The sequence below is a fragment of the Lissotriton vulgaris genome, chromosome 7 (assembly GCF_964263255.1).
Source record: "Lissotriton vulgaris chromosome 7, aLisVul1.2, whole genome shotgun sequence".
NCBI classification, from domain to species: Eukaryota; Metazoa; Chordata; class Amphibia; order Caudata; family Salamandridae; genus Lissotriton; species Lissotriton vulgaris.
Genome location: NC_141695.1, coordinates 1,431,243,687 through 1,431,265,634, shown reverse-complemented (window position 1 = coordinate 1,431,265,634; position 21,948 = coordinate 1,431,243,687). Strand labels below are relative to the sequence as shown.

The 21,948-nt window shown below is 46.0% G+C and overlaps 1 protein-coding gene across 2 annotated transcripts in view; it reads right to left on the bottom strand.

Moving 5' to 3' along the window:
- RPN2 (ribophorin II) overlaps positions 1–17,997 on the bottom strand; it is a 205,515-nt gene extending 187,518 nt beyond the window's left edge. The window contains exons 1-4 of one of the 2 annotated variants that reach the window (XM_086932229.1): positions 17,887–17,997; positions 6,248–6,441; positions 5,165–5,260; positions 1,423–1,598 (exon numbers count right to left, since the gene is read on the bottom strand). In XM_086932229.1, the coding sequence (XP_086788355.1) occupies positions 1,423–1,598; positions 5,165–5,260; positions 6,248–6,441; positions 17,887–17,902 (482 nt within the window). In that variant the 5' untranslated portion in view covers positions 17,903–17,997. The remainder of the gene's footprint in view (positions 1–1,422; positions 1,599–5,164; positions 5,261–6,247; positions 6,442–17,886) is intronic. The other variant, XM_086932228.1, reaches the window with a different exon arrangement.
- Positions 17,998–21,948: the final 3,951 nt, after the last annotated feature.

Below are 21,948 nucleotides of genomic sequence, written 5' to 3'. Positions count from 1 at the left end.
TGCCTCTGATTGTGGTCTTGGGGTCGGTGTGAATCTGGAAGTGAAGGTGTTCGGCGCTAGCAAGGTTGACGTCTGAGCTGGTTGAGATGCGGATGGAGTTCTTATGGGCGATAGCGATGCCTCCTCCTGTTTGGTCGGTGCGAACCTTACGGATGATCTTGTATCCTTCCGGGATGGCAATGGTGATGTCTGGGGCTGATGAGGCGTTCATCCAGGTTTCTGTTAGGAAGGCGACGTCGGGAGAGATGGTGTCAAGTAGATTCCAGAGGTCGATGGCGTGTCTGTGGACTGAGCAGGTGTTGAGCAGGATGCATTTTAGGTGGTTGGAGTCAGATATCTGTTTTGTGTCCGTGGATGAGGAGTTGTTCTTGGTGCCGTCGAAGTTGCAGGAGAAGGGTCCATGGGTGTGTCCAGGAGCGGCTTGGGCGCAGTTGGGGAGTCGGCCGGGGTTAAGGGCTAGGAGGGTGGTGGCATCATAAGTAATGCGGGAGGGGTGGGAGGGACGGGGGCCAGGGGGTCTGGCGCTGGGCACGGTCCAGGCGCGGACGGGCGTAGACTGGCTTACCTTTGGCGCACCTTCGGCGCGACCGTTGCACGTGACCGCTGCGCGTGTGGACATCTGACATAAATGGACTGTGGAGGGGGCGGAGCGCGGGAGGGGCAGCAGGGAGGCGGTAGTGTGGATGAGGGGCGGGCCAGGGGATACCAACAACAAAATGGAGGGTCAAAGGGAAAGGCAGACAGGGGCAGCAAATACACAAATGCGTCGAGTGAGCAGTAGAATCAAACAAATGCACAGACACAAGAAAAATGATCCCAACAGCCTGAGCGAGGTCGCGCTAATTATGCCAAATAGTAACAGCGGCGCTATGCGTGAAAAGCGCTACAATGCAATGGTAACAACAGTGCTGTAGAAAACACACAAGAAACGATACCAGGGAGCGTTTCAGCTGCTAATGAGGAGGAGCGTGGTGGAGCGACCGTTCTGAAGCAAGTCCAGGTGGTCACAGTTTGGCCGGGGGAGAGGAAGGCTCGGTAAACGTGGGTGGGAGGGGCAGCAGGGAGGCGGTAGTGTGGATGAGGGGCGGGCCAGGGGATACCAACAACAAAATGGAGGGTCAAAGGGAAAGGCAGACAGGGGCAGCAAATACACAAATGCATCGAGTGAGCAGTAGAATCAAACAAATGCACAGACACAAGAAAAATGATCCCAACAGCCTGAGCGGGGTCGCGCCAATTATGCCAAATAGTAACAGCGGCGCTATGCGTGAAAAGCGCTACAATGCAATGGTAACAACAGGGCTGGAGAATGCTTTATGCATTTACAATTATAGTTAGTTCAAGTACAGAAGAGAAAAACAAATGAACTTGTAACAGAGTATAGCAGTAGCGCAGGGGGAATCTTTTTTTACGTAAACTTACGCCAAGACATTCTCTTCTTTGCTAAGACGAGTTGTGAGTGCACTGACCACTTCCTGTGAAGCTAGAGGAAGCTTGAAGCCACTGAGAGCCGCAACAGCATGGTAGATCTGTGATACTGAAGAGTCCTCACTAACAGCCGCAAGCAGAAGGTCCCTGGTCTCATTGGAAATGTCAATCTGGGGAGCAAGAACATACAACAGGATGAGCCTAAAAGCTCGAATATCCTACATATGGCTCATACAGAATATAACATCATATGGTAAATATTGTGGGCCTTCAATTAGTGCTGGTTTCGAAGCACATCAGATTAGCCGAGCAAGTTAACATATACTCCAAATCAGTATTCTTTAGCTTTACAGCAACAGTACAAGAGATCAATACAGTGTGTAGTAACAGTGATATTATAAAACAAGCATTGGAAATGCAATAGGTCTCGCAGCATTAGAGTTAGTGCTTTTAGAATTGTTTATGGGTTTTTTTTGTAAATCTTTAGCATTTTTGTTTCTTGTAGCCAATGCTAAAGAATTACAAATAAAAAAAGCCATAAACAATTCTAAAAGCTCTAACTCAAATGCTCCGAGACCTATTGCACTGTGTGAGGGTGAGGGGTTGAGGGTGAGTGAGGGTGAGGGTGGGTGAGGGTGAGTGAGGGTGAGGGTGGGTGAGGGTGAGTGAGGGTGAGTGAGTGAGGGTGAGTGAGGGGTTGAGGGTGAGTGAGAGTGAGGGTGAGTGAGGGGGAGTGAGAGTGAGGGTGAGTGAGGGTGTCACAGGACAAAACAATTCCGTAAATCAGATCAATTGCTAGTAACATACAGTGCTCCTAAGAAAGGTTATGTGCTCTCTAAACAAAGTATAGCAAGATGGGTAGTGATATTAATACACTTCTGTCATAAAGAAGCTGTCACACCTTTATAGACTTAAGTACGAGCTCATTATACTAGAACTTATCAACTTTGACAGCTTGGTCTGCTGGTGTCTATGCAAGATATCAGCCGAGTAGCCACCTGGAAAAATACATACTTTTATGCAGCACTACTGCTTGGATCCCCAGTCCGCACAGATGCGGCATTGGGCAAGGCAGTTTTATGCCATCTTTTCCAGTAAAGGTGAGCTCTCATAGTAAGTCATACCCCGCTATCCGCTAATGTATTGTGCACGTTTAACATTGAATGTGTGTGTGTATGTAAGTATATATAGGTGTGTGTGTGTGTGTGGGTGGGTGGGTGGGTGTGTGTGTGTGTGTGTGTATATAAAAATTACCCATATTATTGCGTTTAAATCCACAGTATTTGCCTTTATTAATGCAGAGATTGTGACCACAAAATATTTCTACCAGTGATTTTACCTTGCATTATTTTCTGTAAAAAAAACGATACTGACTTATGCAAGATCTCTGCCTTGTCATTCTACTGCTAGTATTTTGTCTATGTTCATTACCAGCCTGACCAGGTGACGATGTCTAAATTAATTACTGGCACTTTAATTGAGTGTTCTCTACATCAGCATGTTGTCATGTGAGCAAGGCTCCTCAAAGCCGAAACGTCATGCGGCTGAATTTGCACAAATAAAATCTTCAGCACTTACTTGGTCCGTGTCCGTGCTGTTTCTATCACGGTGGAGGAGTTTGTCACTGGTAGTAGACGCAGTGTACCGGATGTATCGACTGGTTTGTTCCTGGACCAGCCAACACACAAGACCCTCTTTGAAAATGGACAACGCCTGAACCGGGACGCTATCTTGAGCACCCAGGATTTACGGACTCCGGAAGGAGTAAGGCGTTTGACCCCCTCTGGCCAGAATTGCAGCAGCAGTAAAGACTTCAGTCGTCGGACTGCGGTATACGAGCCCACACGAAAAAACGAGGTGAACCGGGAGTTCAAGGTACCGGCAAACATTCTTGCATACCAATTAAATCTTAATACGGCTTAGCGGGTAAAGAGTATAGTGCACAGGCGCACTGTTCACCAATTATTACATCGGGGCACATTAGACTGGGCAGGCGGGCCGGAGGTGGGCTTCTGTGTGTTAGGAGGGCATTGCTGTGGGGAGGGGGGAGGAGAAATGCGACATGGCGGGGAGGGGGCAGAGCGGGGGAGAGGGTGTGTGTGTTGTTAGGAGGGCATTGCTGTGGGGAGGGGGAGGAGAAATGCGACATGGCGGGGAGGGGGCGGAGCGGGGGAGAGGGTGTGTGTGTTGTTAGGAGGGCATTGCTGTGGGGAGGGGGGAGGAGAAAGGCACACGACACGTTACAAATGACTTGGCATTACGGAGATTTAATTTCCTACCACAATTTCTGCTCAAGCTGTGCAAACACTTGCTCGTATGTCAGATCCAATGAAAAGAAGATATTACAGGTTCCGGAAAACATTCTGTTCCGGAGAACAGACCCGATATTCACAGTTTAAGAGCCAAACCATGAGCAAGGAGACTGTCTACAAGTCCTCAGCCAAATTCAAGGCTGCATCACAACACGAGTTAAACATGCTGAACGTACCTCCGTGGTGAGCAGAGCCCCGGATGTCCCTCTCTCTGCCTGCGTTACTCGACTGTGTGTTGTTGAATGTAATTCACACGGCCGGCCGGTCGTGAAACTGAAAGCATGGCCGGCCGGCCGTGAAAGCCTTTGATGTGGCAGGGGAAATGCGAGACGGCGGGAAGGGGAGGGGGCGGAGCGGGTAAACCAAGACGGACGTGCACGCGCTTTTAAGCTCAATGCGCATGCGCATTGAGCTTAAAAGTCACGGGCACTGCAAGGAATCGCCACGATTCCTTGCAGTGTGGATAAGTCCCAATACTCTCGCTTGCTCGATGCGCATGCGCATCGACAGGCGAGACCTAAAAAGAGCATTCAGGAAAATAAACAAACTTTAGCACTTGATATTCCTTTACTGAAACACAAATGAAACCACGTTCAATTAAAATTTGATGGAAATTAAATTTAAATATCTTTTGCCAATTTCAAGCTTTCCACCTGTGATTCTTCAGTTCGGCCTCCAGCGGCCACAATGTGGGCAGAAAACGTTACCAGTCCAGGGACGTCTCTACCATGGGTGCAGGTATTATTTTTTTGGGGCATGCACAGAGACTTGGCTGTGTTTACTTGGCAGAGGAGTAGAGGATAAGGGAACATTAAGAAGAGAGTGGAGAGTGATGAAAGAACATAGAACAGGGCAGGACAAAGTGACAGAATAGGAGTGGGAAACAAGACTCAGCAAAGAGCAGAAGAGAAAGGAACCAGATATAAGGAGAGGAGAATGAGCGAGGGGCAGAAGAGGAGGAAAAGAAAAGGGGGCGGAGAGAACATTAAAGCAATCAAGCAAATGTGAGGGGGGCAGGGTGGAGGTGGGGAAGAGGAGTACAATGAGGAACTTGCAAAGACCCGTAAACAACATTAGTGTAGCAGGTGCAGAGACACTGGAGTTCGGGGATGTGGTTTATAACAGTCTTAATACGAAATGGGTGGGGGGTTAGTTTAATTGCTAGCAATGGGGCCCAATGACGCAGTGCCACCCACGCCAATGTATTATCCTCCATTCAACTGCAGAAAGCATTCACGCAAAAGACCCCTTGTGTTTATAGCAATCCCCTAATCAAAAACATTTATACTAGAGATTCACAGCAACTTAACATACAATCGAATAAACATTGTAAGTAAAGCCTTGCTGGTCTACAAATAAGCTCCCTTCAGGGTGGCGGGTCATTTAACATGCATACGGATTTACATTCCAAGCTGTATACTCACCTCGCATGCAGACAAGGCCTGGCTGGACTGCGCGGCATAGAAAAGGGAGTCCACGCTGTTTGGGTTGACATTTGCTTTGATAAATTCACAGGCAGCCTGTGTGGGAAGAGAACACAAAAAGTCTCAAAGCACTGCGGAAAAATGTACTTCAACCTCGATAGTGTTTGACCTACTAGGAGGTGGGTATACAGCAGGGGAAGTGGTTCTGATTTTATCGCTGGATAGGGGTGGTCCAGGTGGTAACTGGAGACTCGCTTCACTTCAGACGTGCTTAACAAATTTACAGTGACCCCTGACTGATATCCCTTCACCATCCAATCAGAACGTGTATCGAATACTTCAACTGACAGCACGTGGCAACCACATGCGTGAGATAAGGGGGTTATCAAACGATCGTCTGTGCGGACACGTTTATGCGGGGAGAGAAAAACACGTCAGCGCTGTTTTCTAGGAAGATGCAACTTGTAAACGACTAAAACCTTGTCAAATTGAACAGTCGCCATCTAGTGGCAACTTTACGAGATCTAACACAGTACTCGAAGAGATGGCAATGTAAAGCGAGTTGATGATGGTTGTACCGCCCTTACTACGCACTAAATTAAAAACCTAAACTCACATGGCATGCGGGGTAACTCAAGTTATGATTTCACAACATTTTTCTGGCAAAAGAAAAATGTTTAAAAAATGGTTTAAATGATTTCTTAACTGCAGTATGGCTGCATGAAGACATGCCAGTCAGTCAAACATTCTTGTGATATGTTTTATTAGTATTTCATGTACAAAAACAATGCATATAAAATATATAACAGTATACTAGTCCATATTTCGGCGTAAGTCATGAAGACATGCTTTATTAAACACCTCAGAATACCAGCGAGTTTGGAACAAAAAGCAGATGAAAACAAGGGGGTTTGGTAAATGGCAGAGAGGATGACTCTACAGTGAAAAGCACCAATAACAATAAAAGATCATAAATCGTTAAAGGCACAAGTCATGAAGCAGAGAGAGAAAGTCAGGGAATGTATTAACACAATAAAAAAACAAATAATAAGAAGTGAGCACATGTAATGTGTGTTCTTTTACCTTTTCATCCAACGGCGACGCTCCTAAGAGGCTGAATCCGACAATGTGATAGTAAGCCGTTTCCAGATCTGAGACTGGTTGCTCAAGCGCTGCTTTTAAACGGTCCACATCAGGCCTGGTGAGATAGTGGCTGGGGGTCAGGGCTCTGATGTTTGCAACCAACAGTAATGCCAAGATGAAAGTGGTGTGTAATCCTGTGATAAAAGTGTATACAATTAGGCAAATGTATTCTCCATGGCCAAACACCGTAATCAAAAACCATATGCTTATTGGACACATTGAGTACCTGGTAATCAAATTAAAGGAACAGGGAAATGTGGCAACAAATCAGTCCTTCTTTGAAAGGAAACTACGTGTATGTTTGTTCTTAACATTATGGAAGCTATTTCCTATCACAATGACAACTGGCACATTTATTTCATTTCAGTCAGGGAACTCATTAAACGTTCAGATACAGAACATTAGGCTGCAGTTTGATTTCTGAACTTGGTGAGACCAACATGTCACTACACATCTGAGTAAAACCGCAAACACACTCCTAATATTAGCATAATGTATCAAACATTTACGAGAGTAGCAAAGACAGCAAATCGTATGCAAGTATTCATAAAGCACATCTGCTGGGGCACTGCAAAATTGTTCTAAGACCACAGTCAAACAAAAGAATATGGGGACAGCAGATAGATGAAAGAAAGGGGGCTGCTAAATGTGGCTCAAGAGAAAATGTTTGCAGTAAGATTTGAAGAGAAGGAGAAGAATGGCTAACAGGGCAGAGAGAGTTCCACGGTTTATTGCCGTCATGGAATTATTATTTTTAAAAAGACGTGGCAAGGAAATACATGTCATGAAAATAAACTAGATTTAGGAAAGAGCAATTAGATATCTTGCACACTAATGCGATACTCATTCCCGGATGGTGATGTTTTATTCCGTTTTATTCTTTTTATAGGTTTTTATTACAAAAAGTCCCATTCCCATCACGCCTCTAACAAACCTCACTGCCAGTGACTACTTTAAACTTTTCCTTCAAGCTTTTCACTGCAGCCGTCAAATCAGCAATACTCAAACCAAAACCATCAACTTATCCTAAATGCCTGATACATATATTTCCATCTGCCAACCCTATCTGTACCGTTTCTAACTCATTCTGCTCCAATAATCAAAAACACATCCTCTTTTTCAGGGTTCTTACCGAAGTCGCTCAAATCACTCACTGATCAAGATTTCACATGACTACTTCACGAAAGCAGTCATTCTGACCTTAATTACAGTAACATCCAGCCGTTAACCACACACCTACTGTTCTGTATTTTAACTCCCTTACTTTCTGGTTTAGGTTGCATTTATGCATCATACTCTCTTATTCTGGAAGCGGTTTAGCTCTTTACAATTTAGTTTCCACTAATTCCATTTGTTGGGCTAGCTTTTCCTGCTGTAAAACACTGCCTTTCAAGAAGAAGAAGAGTGAGAAAAGTGTGCACTGCAAAAGAAGCAGAACCTTAACCTAAAACTTCAAAGACCAAGATCCTAAATTAAATTTGGCGCCTGGAAATGGACTACAAGAAGGGGAGGTTGAGTCCCCAAAATGTGTTACCTGCCAAGCATCTTGACAGGTATTGTGAGGAGGGGAAGCTCTGCAAGACTTTGGCCTGTGACCAGGACTGGGGGACAAAGCCTACTAGTCTCACTGCTGGGAGAGGGGATATCACTCAGGGAAACCAATACCACCTGCTCTGGAGCCTGGAACACCAGCGCCTATTTGCCAAGACCAGTGTGGCCTGTGAGGAAGAGAAGAGCATTGGAGAGAGTGAGGCCCAGTTGGGAGCCAGCTGAGTGGACTCGGAGTGTGGAGGTGGCTGCTGTACAGATCGGTTCATTGCCCGTGTGCACGTTCCAGCCGCTGACCCCTGTTAGCAAGGAGGGGGCCGCTGTAAAGATAGCCGTGACCAGAGTACGGTGTGCAAAGAGTGAAGCCATGCAGGCTAACCTTTTATGCTAGAAGGTGTCGCTGTGAAAGTTATTGCCAGATCAGAAGGCCCAAAGTGTGTGCGGAGCAGCAACCTGGGATGGCAGCAAGGGCCACTATAGTATGGACTACCGTTATGGTGAGGGCCGGCACCTTTTCCGGTAGTGATAGGGCAACCCTGTACGTCCGATGTGGTTGTCGTTACCCAAGTGATTGCGAGGATGTGGCCTTCACCCAAAAAATGTGAGCTGTGACAAGCAGGTCATCACAAAACAAGGGTTCAGCTGGAGCTGCACCTCTGAAACTAAGAAAGATGCACTGTGTGCATCACCGAAATCCCAGCCAGGTGCACAGAAACGTAATCCCTCACACCCCCACTTCCCCTCTTGTGAAGAGCTCAAGAATTACCAGGCAAGAGAGGAGCACCGAACCCCTCTGATCGCTGCTGGAGCTTGCTGCTTATGAGCAGGAGAGAGCCACACGCAGTGGACTCTCTGAACAGGACCTGGGGCAGTGCGAGTGCCCATTGTCTGGGTGCTTGATGGGACAATGCAAGACACCTCCCTGCTGGAGCGTGTAAGACTGGTTACCCGGGACACTCGCTGATGAGGGTGCTGCTGAAAATGGACTATTGATTTAAAGCCTACTAGAGAGCTTTCCCTGGATGGGGCCACCAGTTAATGGGGATTCACCCGAACCAGATTACAGAGAGAAGTAGGACAGGGATTTGCCAGCAAAACACTGGTGCCCCTACCTCAAGGGGAAATACTTTGAAAGGGGTTCTAACACCATTTCATTGAAACAGCTCTTCCGCAGCTCTCCAATTTTGTTTTATTACTTCTGCTCACCACCTTTTATGCTCATCATTCTGGATGCTTTCACATTTACTGGGAATAACTAGCATGCTACTTCAGAGATTTTCCTGCTCAGCCGTCAAATCACTGATTCAATTTCTTGATACAGTTCTCTAGCTCACCGACTACTTGCATCAAATTTCATGTCCTTTGATGTGTGGTTCTAGATATCCTCCTGGTTGCCCTCTACATCACCTATTCCTTTGGGGATCTCTTTTCAGTTACAGAATTGTAAAATAAATCTTCTCCAATTACCCAACCACAAAAGAGAACATTAAAGACTTTCTTATCCTTTGGTCAGTGAATGGCACTCCGCTTCCTCGTGCCTGCCTCGTTTAAAACAGATGAAATATTTACCCGTTCTCCATAGGCCTGGCAGGGCACTCCTACTTCAGTGTGAGACTTCACACTGTTATCTTCTCTACTGCCTTTACCGCCATGTACCAATTGCTTAACGTCAGATAGATGTAGAGGTACATGTAGGTATAATGTGAGTACACCTAACTAGTAATGGCCTCAAACTAGAGATACCTGACCATCTTGACAGCTGCTGCTCAACATGACTGAATTGGCGTTTTTGCCGCTTTTTTCGAAAGCAGACATTTAGGCTTTGTATAATGGCTAGAGTGCGTACCAACATTTGTGCCTCATGCTCCCAGGTATCTGCCCTGCTTCTGTCTTCTGAATTTTGGTTAGCAGATGATTGTTTTGTTAAATGAACATGGAGTTTGCTGGGGAGCATTGTGTCTTACTCGCTTTTATTGGATATATTCAGGGTTATTTTTACAGAAAGATTTGTGCATGATGCATGGTGCCTAGCACTTACAATTTACACTATCTCATGCAGCCAGTAGAGTGCTTATGTTTGGTGTGGTTCTCCTTCTTCAAATTGAGAGATCTAATGCTTAAATAAATCACTGAACTATCCGACTCTTTGAAACTCAGCAGCCAGAGAAGAATCTCTGAATCTGTCAGAGGCCAAATTTAAAAAAATATTCCTCTTGCTTCTGAAAGGTCTCCAGCAGAACACGCCAAACCAACTCCCATTGTCTGATACAACATCTTCAAAAGGTTTGGGGGGATTAAGTGATATTTATGGTACTGGTGTTTGCCCTCAGGTCAAATTAATTCAAACAAACTGCTTCTTGAGAACGGAGTCAAACTTCTCATCCACTAGTCCTTTCAAAGGGGCATCCTTTTGTGGCAGCCAAGCTACATAAAAGAGAATCAGTTCAGTTTTACAAAGTGGACACACCCTTGACATCAAGTGAAGCACCATGGTCTTGTCCTGCTCCCTCCATTCTCCCAACAGTAAATTCTGTACCAACTCCACACAGAAGACCCATTGCATAAGAATGCTGAATTGACAGGGGAAGGGTCCCTGGAGAGCACAAGTATGTCACGGTCGAGAAATTCCACATCAACGCGAATGTGTTAGAGCAGATATCCCATCATTCACACCTCAAGATGATCCTAGACTATCTGAGGAAAATGTTTCCCAACTGAACCTCCACCACTCATCCTAGCGATTTGATGTGTCTTCTTGCACATAAGAGCTATGCCTTTAAATAGGAGAGGGGTGTTGTACGAGGTATTCAGTGTGTTCAATATATCGGTTTCCTCGCAGGAGGCAAGAAAGAAGTGTTTGAAAAGGAAGGCGAGGCTCTTCTTGCTTTCTTTTGAAGAAATGCCTTCCACATTCCAGGATGCCCATTTAAAGGTTATGATGAGCAGAAAAGCTCACACAACCAACTGCCAACCCCACCATAATACCTGCACGGACTTCAAAATATAGGAGAACTGGAGTCTTTAATGCATAATTTGCACAGTGAACTCAAGTTGTAAAGTCATCCTGGGCACCCCCCATTTTTTAGGTTTCACCTGGCGTCCACTACGCAGCAGTGTTCGCGCAGGCGAAATCTTTTGTTTAGCAGTACGGGGCTTTGTCCCGCCTGTCTCTTCCATTGGCTAGCTCCATAAATGGAGGCTAGCCATTGGAAGAGAGATGCGTCCGTCATTGTGGGAGCAGATTTGTGGGCGTTCCAGTGATTTTTTCTCTCTCCGCCTCTTTTCGTACGTCATACGGCGGTGGGCGGTATGTTTTTTTGGGGGGTTTTTCGGCATGTTTTGGTCTTTTTGAAAGTGTCTTTTGCAGGAGTGGGCATGATGGTCGTCTCCATGGCTTCTTTCCGTCTTTTTTTTTTTGTCGTCGTCTTTGTTTTCCGTGTTTGCATGGCTCATTGTTGTCGTGTCTGTTTTCCGTCTTTGCCTGGTATGTATGCTCCTGTTTTTGCATTTAAGGTAAACTCGTGGCTGTCGTCTTTGTTTTCAGTCTTGTGTGCGTGAGCTCCTCACCCCCCTCCCCTCTCGTTCCTTGTGTGCATGCGCTCCTCACCTCCCTCCCCGCTTGTGTGCGTGAGCTCCTCACCCCCTCCTCCCTGGTTGCTTGTGTGCGTGAGCTCCTCCCCTCTCGTTCCTTGTGTGCGTGCACTCCTCACCCCACTCCCCCCTCGTTGCTTGTGTGCGTGAGCTCCTCACCCCCCCTCGTTGTGTGCGTGAGCTCCTCACCCCCCCCTCGCTGCTTGTGTGCCTTTATGATCTAAAACCAATGCAACCCCTGTCTCACAAGTTTATTGAACATAAACGCCATCCGCCCTAGTTACATCTGATTACCTAGTTCATGCTCATTGTAAATTTAATCTATTTTTATGAGGATGTGGATTGAACAACAATACTGATCGTGGAGCATCAAGTATATTAGTTTAATTAGATGTAGGGGTGCTTGTTACTAACAAAACTGCATCCTTTTCAGCACAGGTCAGCCTAGTGGAGGTAGGTAAAGTCTGTGAGAAAAGTGAAATTGTTAAAAGCGCGGTGGTTGTTGATTAAGTGCCATTGTCTTTTGTTTTTGTTGCTGAAGATGCATGGCAGAAAAAAACTGCTTCATTTCGAAGTGGTCACGGTGATAATTACTTCCCGTTTTTTAATTGAAAGTAATGGGTTTGCTGCTTTAGGGCCCGGCTACCGTTCTAACTTGCTGCGAGTATACTTTAAATCCATGATACTCAATGTACGGCCCATGGGGACGCTTGCATCTAACTTGACCTTTACATGCGGCCCCTCCTTGTAAACAGCAGCAGTGTGTGGGGCTCGCAGTGTGTGGGGCTCGCAGTGTGTGTGGGGGGGCTCGCAGTGTGTGGGGGGGCTCTGTGTTGGTGTGTGGGGGCTTGCAGTGTGTGGGGGGGCTTGCAGTGTGTGGGGGGCTCTGTGTGGGTGGGCTCTGTGTGGGTGGGGGGGCTCTGTGTGGGTGTGTGTGGGGGGGCTCTGTGTGAGTGTGTGTGTGGGGGGCTCTGTGTGGGTGTGGGGGGCTCTGTGTGTGGGGGGCTCTCTGTGGGTGTGTGTGGCATTTGCGAGAGATTAAGCTATTGGCATTGTAAATGACAATGCCATTTATTTATCTGTTTTCAAAACCAACACATAAATAAAAATGTTGTCATTTACAATGCCAATAGCTCTAACTTTTGCAAAGGCGAAACCATTGCATTGTAAATGCTTGTTGCTCATTGGTACTGGTGGTAACTGACTGACTGTCCCTGGGCTCTGCCTATCCAGGCCCAGTGCAAAGCTGAAAACACTCAATTATTTATTGAAATGGTGTTTTTAAATGTTTTGCATTCCAATCTCCGAAGTTAAGCCTCCCTGCTTGCAGTCAAGCTACCAAGGGCTGAGCATGGGAATACTTTTCCAAGACCTATTCTGAGCCCTAGACTGTGATAGTGGCCTTACTGCCAGTGGCAGATGCAAATTTACCACTTCTAATAACCCAGTTTCCAACACCTCTACATAGAGTTGTGCCAGTGAACAGCTGCTCCATCGAAACTCATAATGCAGCGCAGCAGCTGAGCATATAAGTTCCCAACAGCAACAATGCCATTTAGCCCTACAGCAGTCTACCCATGAAATTAGGACCCCATTCTTGAAGCACTGCACTACCTGGCACTATTTTGTGTTCATTTTAGCATTTGGTGAGTCTCGAAGCAGCTTCCTGGGGCTGCAAATATATCCCCTGCTGAGCCCTTCAGCTAGCTCCCATCTCCCCCAGGAAAGGAGAACAAAGTCTATGATGATCTAAATCTAAACCAAGCAGAAGTCCTAGAAGCAGGTCTACTCCTCTAGAGATAGTGGAAAAACTGCTGCGTTCTGGGTGATAAGCTTTTTATTTCAACCCTGTGGGTAAAGCCACAGAGAAACAAATGTGTTTCACCCAGGGATTTCACATTGGCAGTAAATGGGCTACTTCTTGAATTTACAGTTTGGGACGAGGAAAAGGAGACATAGCATCATTCTAAGCCTTAACAACACTGACATGAAAAGTACAGAATCAGAATTCATGATATAGTTCGCCAGAAAAATTTTGTGAAAGGCCAGCAGCTTCACACTAATTTCCATATTATGATCCTGATACTTAAAGTAGCAGCACCCCATCAAAACAAGCATTGGCAAAGCAAACAGGTCTCTCATATGCAAGATTTGGGTTGTCAATGTTTTTTTACCCATGTTGCACAGCAGTGCAGTCGCTGTGCAACATCCTGAATATAAACATAATAAAAAAGCTATAACAGTATTTTTATCAAACTTTCAGACATACTGTACAACAGCTGAGTAACACGGCTAGAAAACATGCCGAACATGAATGGAGGAATGGGGCGGGGGAGAAGGATGTTGTGCTAGTCAGGGATGCTGACTTCGGAACTGGGGAACCAGTTTAGAATCTTGTTGTTGCCTCAACATCCTGTGATTTACCCAAAATCACTTAACCCCTTCGATGCTCATGACGAGCTCCGCTCGTCATGAGGTACACCTCTCGTACACTCATGACGAGCTGAGCTAGTCATGAACAATGGGAATCAATCATTGTCAGCGCACAGGATAAATCTGCACCGCACCGATGGTGTTAAACTGTCTAGCTTAAAAAAAAAAAAAAAAGTTGAATGCGACCAGTGGAAGGAGCAGACAAACACTAATGACGTTAAAACGGTCTGTACTTAGTCCATGCTCCCACAAAGCCAAAGAAGTGACGCCTCACAAAATGCTGCTGAAATAGAACGCAGCAAAGAAGAGAAATAATGATTTCAATGAACGGTAAGTAACGGACGGGATAAAAATCCCCTTTTAGATGTTTTGTTTTAAAAGATACATCAGATCGTCGCCAAGTGACAAGACATGCACACTGTATGCAAGAGAGGCTTAAAAATGTACATGGAGAAAGGCAATGAGGCATGGCCCATTTAATGGATTACTTTTATTTGATCGACTTTCCTTTTGCATTTGCTCCTTGCCCACTTGCATGTGCTTGTGTTATAGAAAGGCCTGGATAGAATGATCTTGCTGAGTGTCTTTAAGGAGTAGTCAAGAACACAAGTATACAAGGGACAAACATTCATCCTTAACAGGGCTACAATGGTTAAAATTTATTTAGTATATAAAACAGTTAATCACTCCTTCCATCTCCCATCTGTGATGTGACCCTATCACACAGGTGAGGATTTGAAGAATAAGTAGTGCAAACATAAGATCTAGTCAGCTACAAATAATGGTGACACGACTGTACATCATAAAATGGTATGAATAGGTTTTCAAGATATGCCTTGTTACCTACCAATTACTGTCAACGGCAGATCTTCCCTCTTTAATAATTGTATTTAGGTTGCACATCAAAAACTCTCTCTTTAAACTGGACAGATTACCAGAGTAGCTAGTGTTTTTCCTGCGAGTATACATTAATCATCCATGTGAGAAGCTGGCCTGGCATATGATGTCCACTAATGTAAGTGGTACCTTGCATCAGTCCAGACAACCCTTATGGTGATTTAAGAGGTCTTAGACAACCTAATGAAGCTCTCTACATGATGGCTGTGGAGAGCAGCCTTCAGGCTTAGTCCAGAAGGAGTGTAAAGCAGCTTTTCTTTTTTACCAGAATGCAAACTTATAGTATAGATGAAGTGAAAAAGTACCACACAAAGTATTTATAAACATATATATTTATTATAGGAATACTCTCTAAAACATTTAGATATCTCCTACATGGAGATAAACACAATGCACACAATACTTTGGAAAGAAACACAGTAAATAGCACAAAATACACAGTGGACCCCACGGGGGGATCAAACCATATACTAAGAAAGTGGTATAAGAACCACGACTCGGTCAAGACAAGGTTGAGATGATGTGAAGTGCTGGGGACCCATGGTGAGTAGATAGGGACCACGCAGAGAAGCCAGGTGCATACGTGTGAAGTGGAGTCAGATACCGCCATGGCACCCAATGGGGCACTTCAGGAACGTGCCGCTGCTGAAAAAGGATAAAGTGCCCAGTAGAATCCAAAGGTGGATTGTAGACGAGTGGTACCTGCAAGCAGAGGGAACAGAGTCTATGTCACTCAGGAGTGACCAGGGGACTTGCAAGACGAAAGCCCTCTAATATCAGGTCTTGCAGGATGGATGACGATGCCATTGACTCTGCAGCTGTGAGGACCAGGCGACACCGAGGAAAACAAGGAGCCATGCACGAACTGTCCCTCGAAGAATGTGGAGTACTGAGGGGTCTGCGTCCGGCAGGAGCGCCAACAAGCCTTGGCAAATGCAACCAATGCAGGAATTGAAGAAGGAGCAACATTGGGACCAGCAAGGTCCAGGAGATTCACCACAAGCAGGGGAGTCAGGTCGGGCCCCGAGCAAACAGGGCATCCCAAAAGAAACAAAGGTGACCCTCAAATGGACCCACAGGTTGGAGGCACTGGAGTCGCGAGAGGACCTCAAGCACCTCACCAAAAGATGCATGCCACGATGCACAAAATGCAGTGTGGCTGAAGATTCTGGTCACTGGAGGTGCTCGAGGTTGGGGCTACTTGGAGCCTGAAGATCTTCTTGGAAGGAAGCCAATAAGCCTTTGTGACTGCAAGTTAACGCAGTGCTCAGGGGTTCGGTTATGGCAATCCCCACAATGAATAATGGACTCAAACTTAGTGAGAGGGCAGGGCAGGCATCAGGAGCTGTAGAAAACCACTACCTGTGTTGCAGAACCTTACGGAGACCGGAGGAGTTTGGGATCAGCAGGCCGGCCAACTTAGTTGCGATGCTTGCGAATACAGGGGAGCGACTCCTTCACTCCAAGGGCGATTCCTTAGGGTGCTGTTGATGCCCTCAGGCCTTGGAAGGTTTCTGTATGGTGCACAGATGATGCAGCAGACTGGAAGGGAGACGAAGTCGAGCCCAACCGAAGTCGAGAGTGCCCAGAGGGTAGAAGTAGAAGCGGTGTCTGATCCTAATCTACTCCCATGACACATCTAGGGACCTAAGCCAAGGTAAGCCCTTAAGTACCCTAGGGAAAGGGTTGGGACGATTCAGGGAAAGGGTTGGGACGATTCAGGGGAAGGTCTAGACAGGGGGGAGGTTACTCAAATGTCAGTTTCGGGCTAGAGCCAGCGGCTCCCAAGACTAGTTTGAACTGGACTATACATAGGGACACCAAATGTGCCCCTCATGCAGACTGAATGGCACTGACAAGCACACCCCAATACACTAAATACTGCCCCTCTATATAGTATATGGCTGCTTCACTGACAACGTGGGAGAATGGGCTCCGTAGGCTTTAGGGGTGTCCCGATCATGCAGGGTAAACCTCGCACTTAGGACCAAGCACCCTGCCTTCAGGATTGATAAGGACTGATAATTCTCGCCTCTGTGTCTATTCCAATCATGGATTCCCACTCTGAAACTCTGGGCAATAGCTTGCTTAATCTCCACAACGGCCCCCACAACGCTAAGGATGCCTGGCCTCCACCTTGGGGGTGCCCAGGAGTGGACGCCTCACAGAGAAAGCCAGGATGGGTTCCACAGCGGTATTCGTACAAGCGCCTTGAGACCCTTGCGGGTGAGTACTGCGCTATACAAGTATCAATTTACATTACATTTACATGGGGGACCTCTGGGGTACCTATGCCCTGGGTACCTTAGTACCATATATTAGGGATTGATAACCGTACCCCAGTATCCAATCTGAGATGTACCGAAGTAGTAACCACAGCAATTTAAGGGAGAAAGCATAGACTGGGCCCCAGTCAGACCAGTCACAAACCAGCATAGCACCAGGCAAAAAGTGAGGGTAACCATGCAGAAGGATCCTACCTCCCTATAATCCATCTCGATTGCCAGTTCACTAAGGATCTCAGCACATTGCGTATTCTCTAAATGTAGGCCCATAAACCACACACCTGTCCATATACAACTTAACCTGCTCTCCGACAGAATGCAAAATGCACCACCAGGCAGCCCACTTATAGCACCACCAAACTGTTCAATCATTTCAACACCGTGCTAATGGATCTACTGGCCATCCTTTTGCCCAGCACCACACTCCTGTCCACAAGCTAAGTCACTCGTGTTCCACAAGCTGAGCTCACCTCCCTACTCCTTGCACCACGGTCCTGTACAGAAGTTGCACCATACTGCTGTCCACTAACTGCACGGCTCTGCTGTCAAGGTAAATTACATCCGTATACCGAGTCGTGCATTTTGCTTTACCACTTTTAGCTCCGTGCATTAACCCACTCTCCCCATTTTTCACTAAATAATCATGGCTCTCCAGTGAGATCACTGTTGCCATTTACAGACATTGCACTTTTAACCCTTCACTTAAACCTTAACGTTTCCTCACCGAGACTTTAAAAAACATAATAAATGTTTCAAATTAGGCTTGTTACCAAAGTTCGATAGCTCAGCATAAAGGCAAATTAATAGAATAAAATAAACCATTACCTTCCCAGGCCCCCATGATTCCAGCAGTCACTCCTTCACACACACTGGTAGCGTCACCAAAGAGACTACAAAACACTTCCGGAGCACACCAGGGGCAGGCTTTCGAGTAGACTCTACCATCTGATTCGGAAGAAGGGGGTGGGAAAGATCTTCAAATCTCCACCTCCGAGCTAATTTCGTTTGTCGTTCGGTGGGATACTAACAACAAAAAAATGATTCCTAGGGATTAATTTACGCCTTATCTGGCAGGTAATCGAGCTGCAGAAATTACAAACCCTGACACATATCAAAGATAGTATCGCCCTCAGGAGGGAGCAGTCTTTTCCAAACATAGATAAGGGACAAAAAAAGTATATTCCGGATGAAGCGGCAAATGGAGGCAAATGACAGCCCTGCTAGTCGTTTCGAAGCATTTATTTAATGGCAAGTGGAGAACACTCTTCGAAAGTTAAAATATATGCTATTGAAAGTATTACAATTGTACATAATTAAATTGAAAACTTCACATTTTATTTTTTCGTTGGCGCAATCGTTCTCTTTCTTGCTTAACCCAAGCATATTATTATGCTGAATACAGAAAAAATACGTATTTCCCTTTTATATTGTTTTGCGGCTTAATATAAAACAGAGAAAACACAACGAATCACTATTTCAAAATGGTTGCTTTATTTGTATTCACGGAGAGTGTTGCACGTCCCGCCAATCTTTCTAGTAAACTTAGAAGGATGCAACGCTGTACTGTCTGGATAGGTGCAGGCAAAGACGTGTACGCTTCCTGTACACTATTTTCCGATCAATACCGCAGCTTACTTTTGTTTTTTGGAGGGGCGGTCCATTCAATCGATGTGGCCTTTCATGATTGGTCTACACCTCAGTCAGTTAAATGTCTCCTGGAATGGGCGGGTCATACGGCTGTCAACGAGTCTCTTAACAATTGGTCTAGAAAGTGGACTACACAGGCTGCCGACTATCTTGGTAACGCTATTACTTTTAACAGTAGACATGTATGTATAAACTTGAACAGAATAACCAATAAGAGGCCACTGCTGGATAACAAAATACAGAGGTCCCCAGTTACGTGGGAATTAACTTGAACCAGTCAGAAACCCTTTTTGAATTCTTGGATTTGTAGTCCCACATAGCTGCCAATGTTTCAGATTGCTTTGTGTTACATTTGCATAATTTTAGAGTAATTATGAGTGACATTTCCACAAATATGAGTGACACTTTCTCGTAAGCAAATCAAGCAATGAAGACAAGGGAACCATTTAAATATCAGAAATTGCACCCATTAAAGCACAGCTGCTAATGTTTCAGATTGCTTATGTGTGACATTTTCATAGATTCAGTGGATTTATGAGAGACATTCAGTGACTAAATGTGTGACACTTAAAGTGACACTTTCTTGCAACCATAATCACGCAAGGAAGTCCATGGAAACACAAATATCAGAAAAACACTCATTTGTGCAACATGAAAGTCACACTCTGCAGCAGGTGTTTTTAAAGCAATTTTTTAATTTCTAAATAATCAACACTCTCCACCCCAACTTCAGCTGCGGCTGAACCACAAGTAATAAAGGGAACCGTGTGACAAAAGCAGCACCCACTGAGCTATCCACATATAATACAGTTCTATAATATGCGTGTAGGCTTTCTTTATAGCAGACATAATAATTCTATGGCAGAACGAAGGCTCCGATTATGCTTTCCCATTTCTTTTCTAAGGAAAATACAGCAGCCAATCAGAACACAGTAAAGAAAACAAACACTACATTACCCATGAATACCTAGGGTAACCATAGAGGATACGTGCTATAAAAGGTACCATAGAGGACAACACTTCCTCTTTCTTTGCTGCTTCGCAGCCAGTTAAGTGCACATTCTTCTTCTTCACAGTTTGTATTGTGTATTTTACATATTGCCTTTGCAGTACATTTACCTGCTGTTCGCCGCTCTGTCGGCTCCTTTGTTGCATGATAATGCATTTTCTTTAACGGCTTCGGCCCATTGAGTGTTATCGCTTTGTTGGGGTTTCGGCCCGTCGCATGTTGCGGGTCGTTGCTTCTCGGCATTCGTTGCAGGGAGCGTGTGGCACCTCCCTGTTTCAGGCGCGCGGTGTCCGTGCCTGTCTTGGCTTGTGGAGTGGGAGTTAGGAGGCGTGGGGACGCGCTCGAGGCTCGCGCGTCTCTCTAGCGGCAGACGGCTGTCAGCGCGCATGCGCAACAGATTTTTGTTTACTTTGGCTCCGTTTCACGTCAGGGAGCATTCTTTGACAGCGGCTTTCGTCAGGGAGCATTCTTGAAGGCTGCATTCTTCAGCGTGAGCCCACTGCCTGTCAGATAATTTGCCTCCACCTACGCCCTTTTTCTAAATAGTTTTTGGGTAGTGAAATAACGCATAGGCTTTGCCTAGAGTGGCATCGTTTAAAAGCAAGACCTCCCTCCACTCTTTAACTGTGTTTGTGCTGTCTGGTTTTCACCAGCATTTCTTATTTGGCTTGCTTTGGGGTTCCACTCCCCCTGAATTGGCCTTTGGCTATTAATATTGTAATTTTCCTCACGTGGGCATATTAACAACTTGAAGTTGTCAAAATGGGAGACTATTATGATGAGAAAGAATATTATTATGATGAAGAGGAGCCCTCTGGCTCTGTGGACAGCAACTTGATGGGTTCAAGCATTGTTCCACGCCATTGCCCCATTGAAGCGTCATCTGTCTGAATATGCAACAAGGTTGGTTGCCTCTGTCTTCAGGGCATGCTAAAAAATCTCCCAAAAATCTACATCATTCGGATTTTGCGAAGTTGGCAAAGGCTCTGTCCTCAGTGCAGCCTTCCAAAAAATCTACGAAGGCTGGACGTTCGTCCCCAGTCTCCCCTTCTGAAGATGGGTCTTCCTCCTCTGATTCATCATCATCTGGCCCTGTCAAGTCAAGTCAAGTTAGAATTTGTATAGCGCACTACTCACCCAGAGGGTCTCAAGGCGCTTGAGGGGGGGGGGGGGAGCGTTACTTATCGAATATCCAAGTTTTGAGTTGTTTTCTGAAGGAGAGGTGGTTCTGTGTAAGGCGGAGGTGGGTGGGGAGAGAGTTCCAGGTCTTGGCCGCTAAGTAGGAGAAGGATCTTCCTCCCATGGTGGATCTTTAGATGCGTGGAATCGCGGCGAGGGCTTGATTGGACGATCGTAGTTGGCGGGTGGGGGTGTAGAAGGTCAGGCGCGTGTTGAGGTATTTGGGTCCTAGGTCGTAGAGGGCTTTGTGTGCGTGGGTGAGTAGACGGAACGTTATTCTCTTGTTGACGGGGAGCCAGTGGAGGTCTTTCAGGTGACCGGATATGTGAGCTTGGCGGGGGATGTCTAGGATCAGTCTGGCTGAGGCGTTCTGAATGCGTTGGAGTTTTTTCTGTAATTTGGCTGTTGTTCCGGCATAAAGGATGTTTCCGTAGTCCAGTCGGCTTGTGACAAGTGCTTGGGTGACCGTCTTTCTTGTTTCGGTGGGGATCCAGCTGAAGATTTCTTTGAGCATACGTAGGATGTTAAAGCATGATGATGAGATGGCGTTGACTTGTCTGGTCATCGAGAGGGAGGAGTCCAGGATGAAGCCCAGGTTACGTGCGTGGTCCATTTGGTTTGGGTGCGATGCCCAGGGCCTGTGGCCACCATGAGTCGTCTCAAGCGGAGGGGGATGATCCTAAGATGAGGACTTCCGTTTTGTCTGAATTCAGTTTTAAACGGCTGTTCTTCATCCACTCTGCTACTTCTTGCATCCCTTCGTGTAGGTTGGTTTTGGCGGTGTTTGGGTCTTTGGTGAGGGAGAGGATCAGCTGGGTGTCGTCTGTGTAGATGATGTTGAGGTTGTGTTGGCGCGCGATGGATGCGAGGGGACTCATGTATACGTTGAAGAGGGTGGGACTGAGTGAAGATCCTTGTGGTACGCCGCAGATGACTTCAGTGGCCTCTGATCTGAAAGGGGGGAGGCGGACTTTCTGGGTTCTTCCGGCGACTTGGTGACTTATATGAAAAAATATTCTAAGGACCCCAAAAAAGATTTGGACAGATTTTGG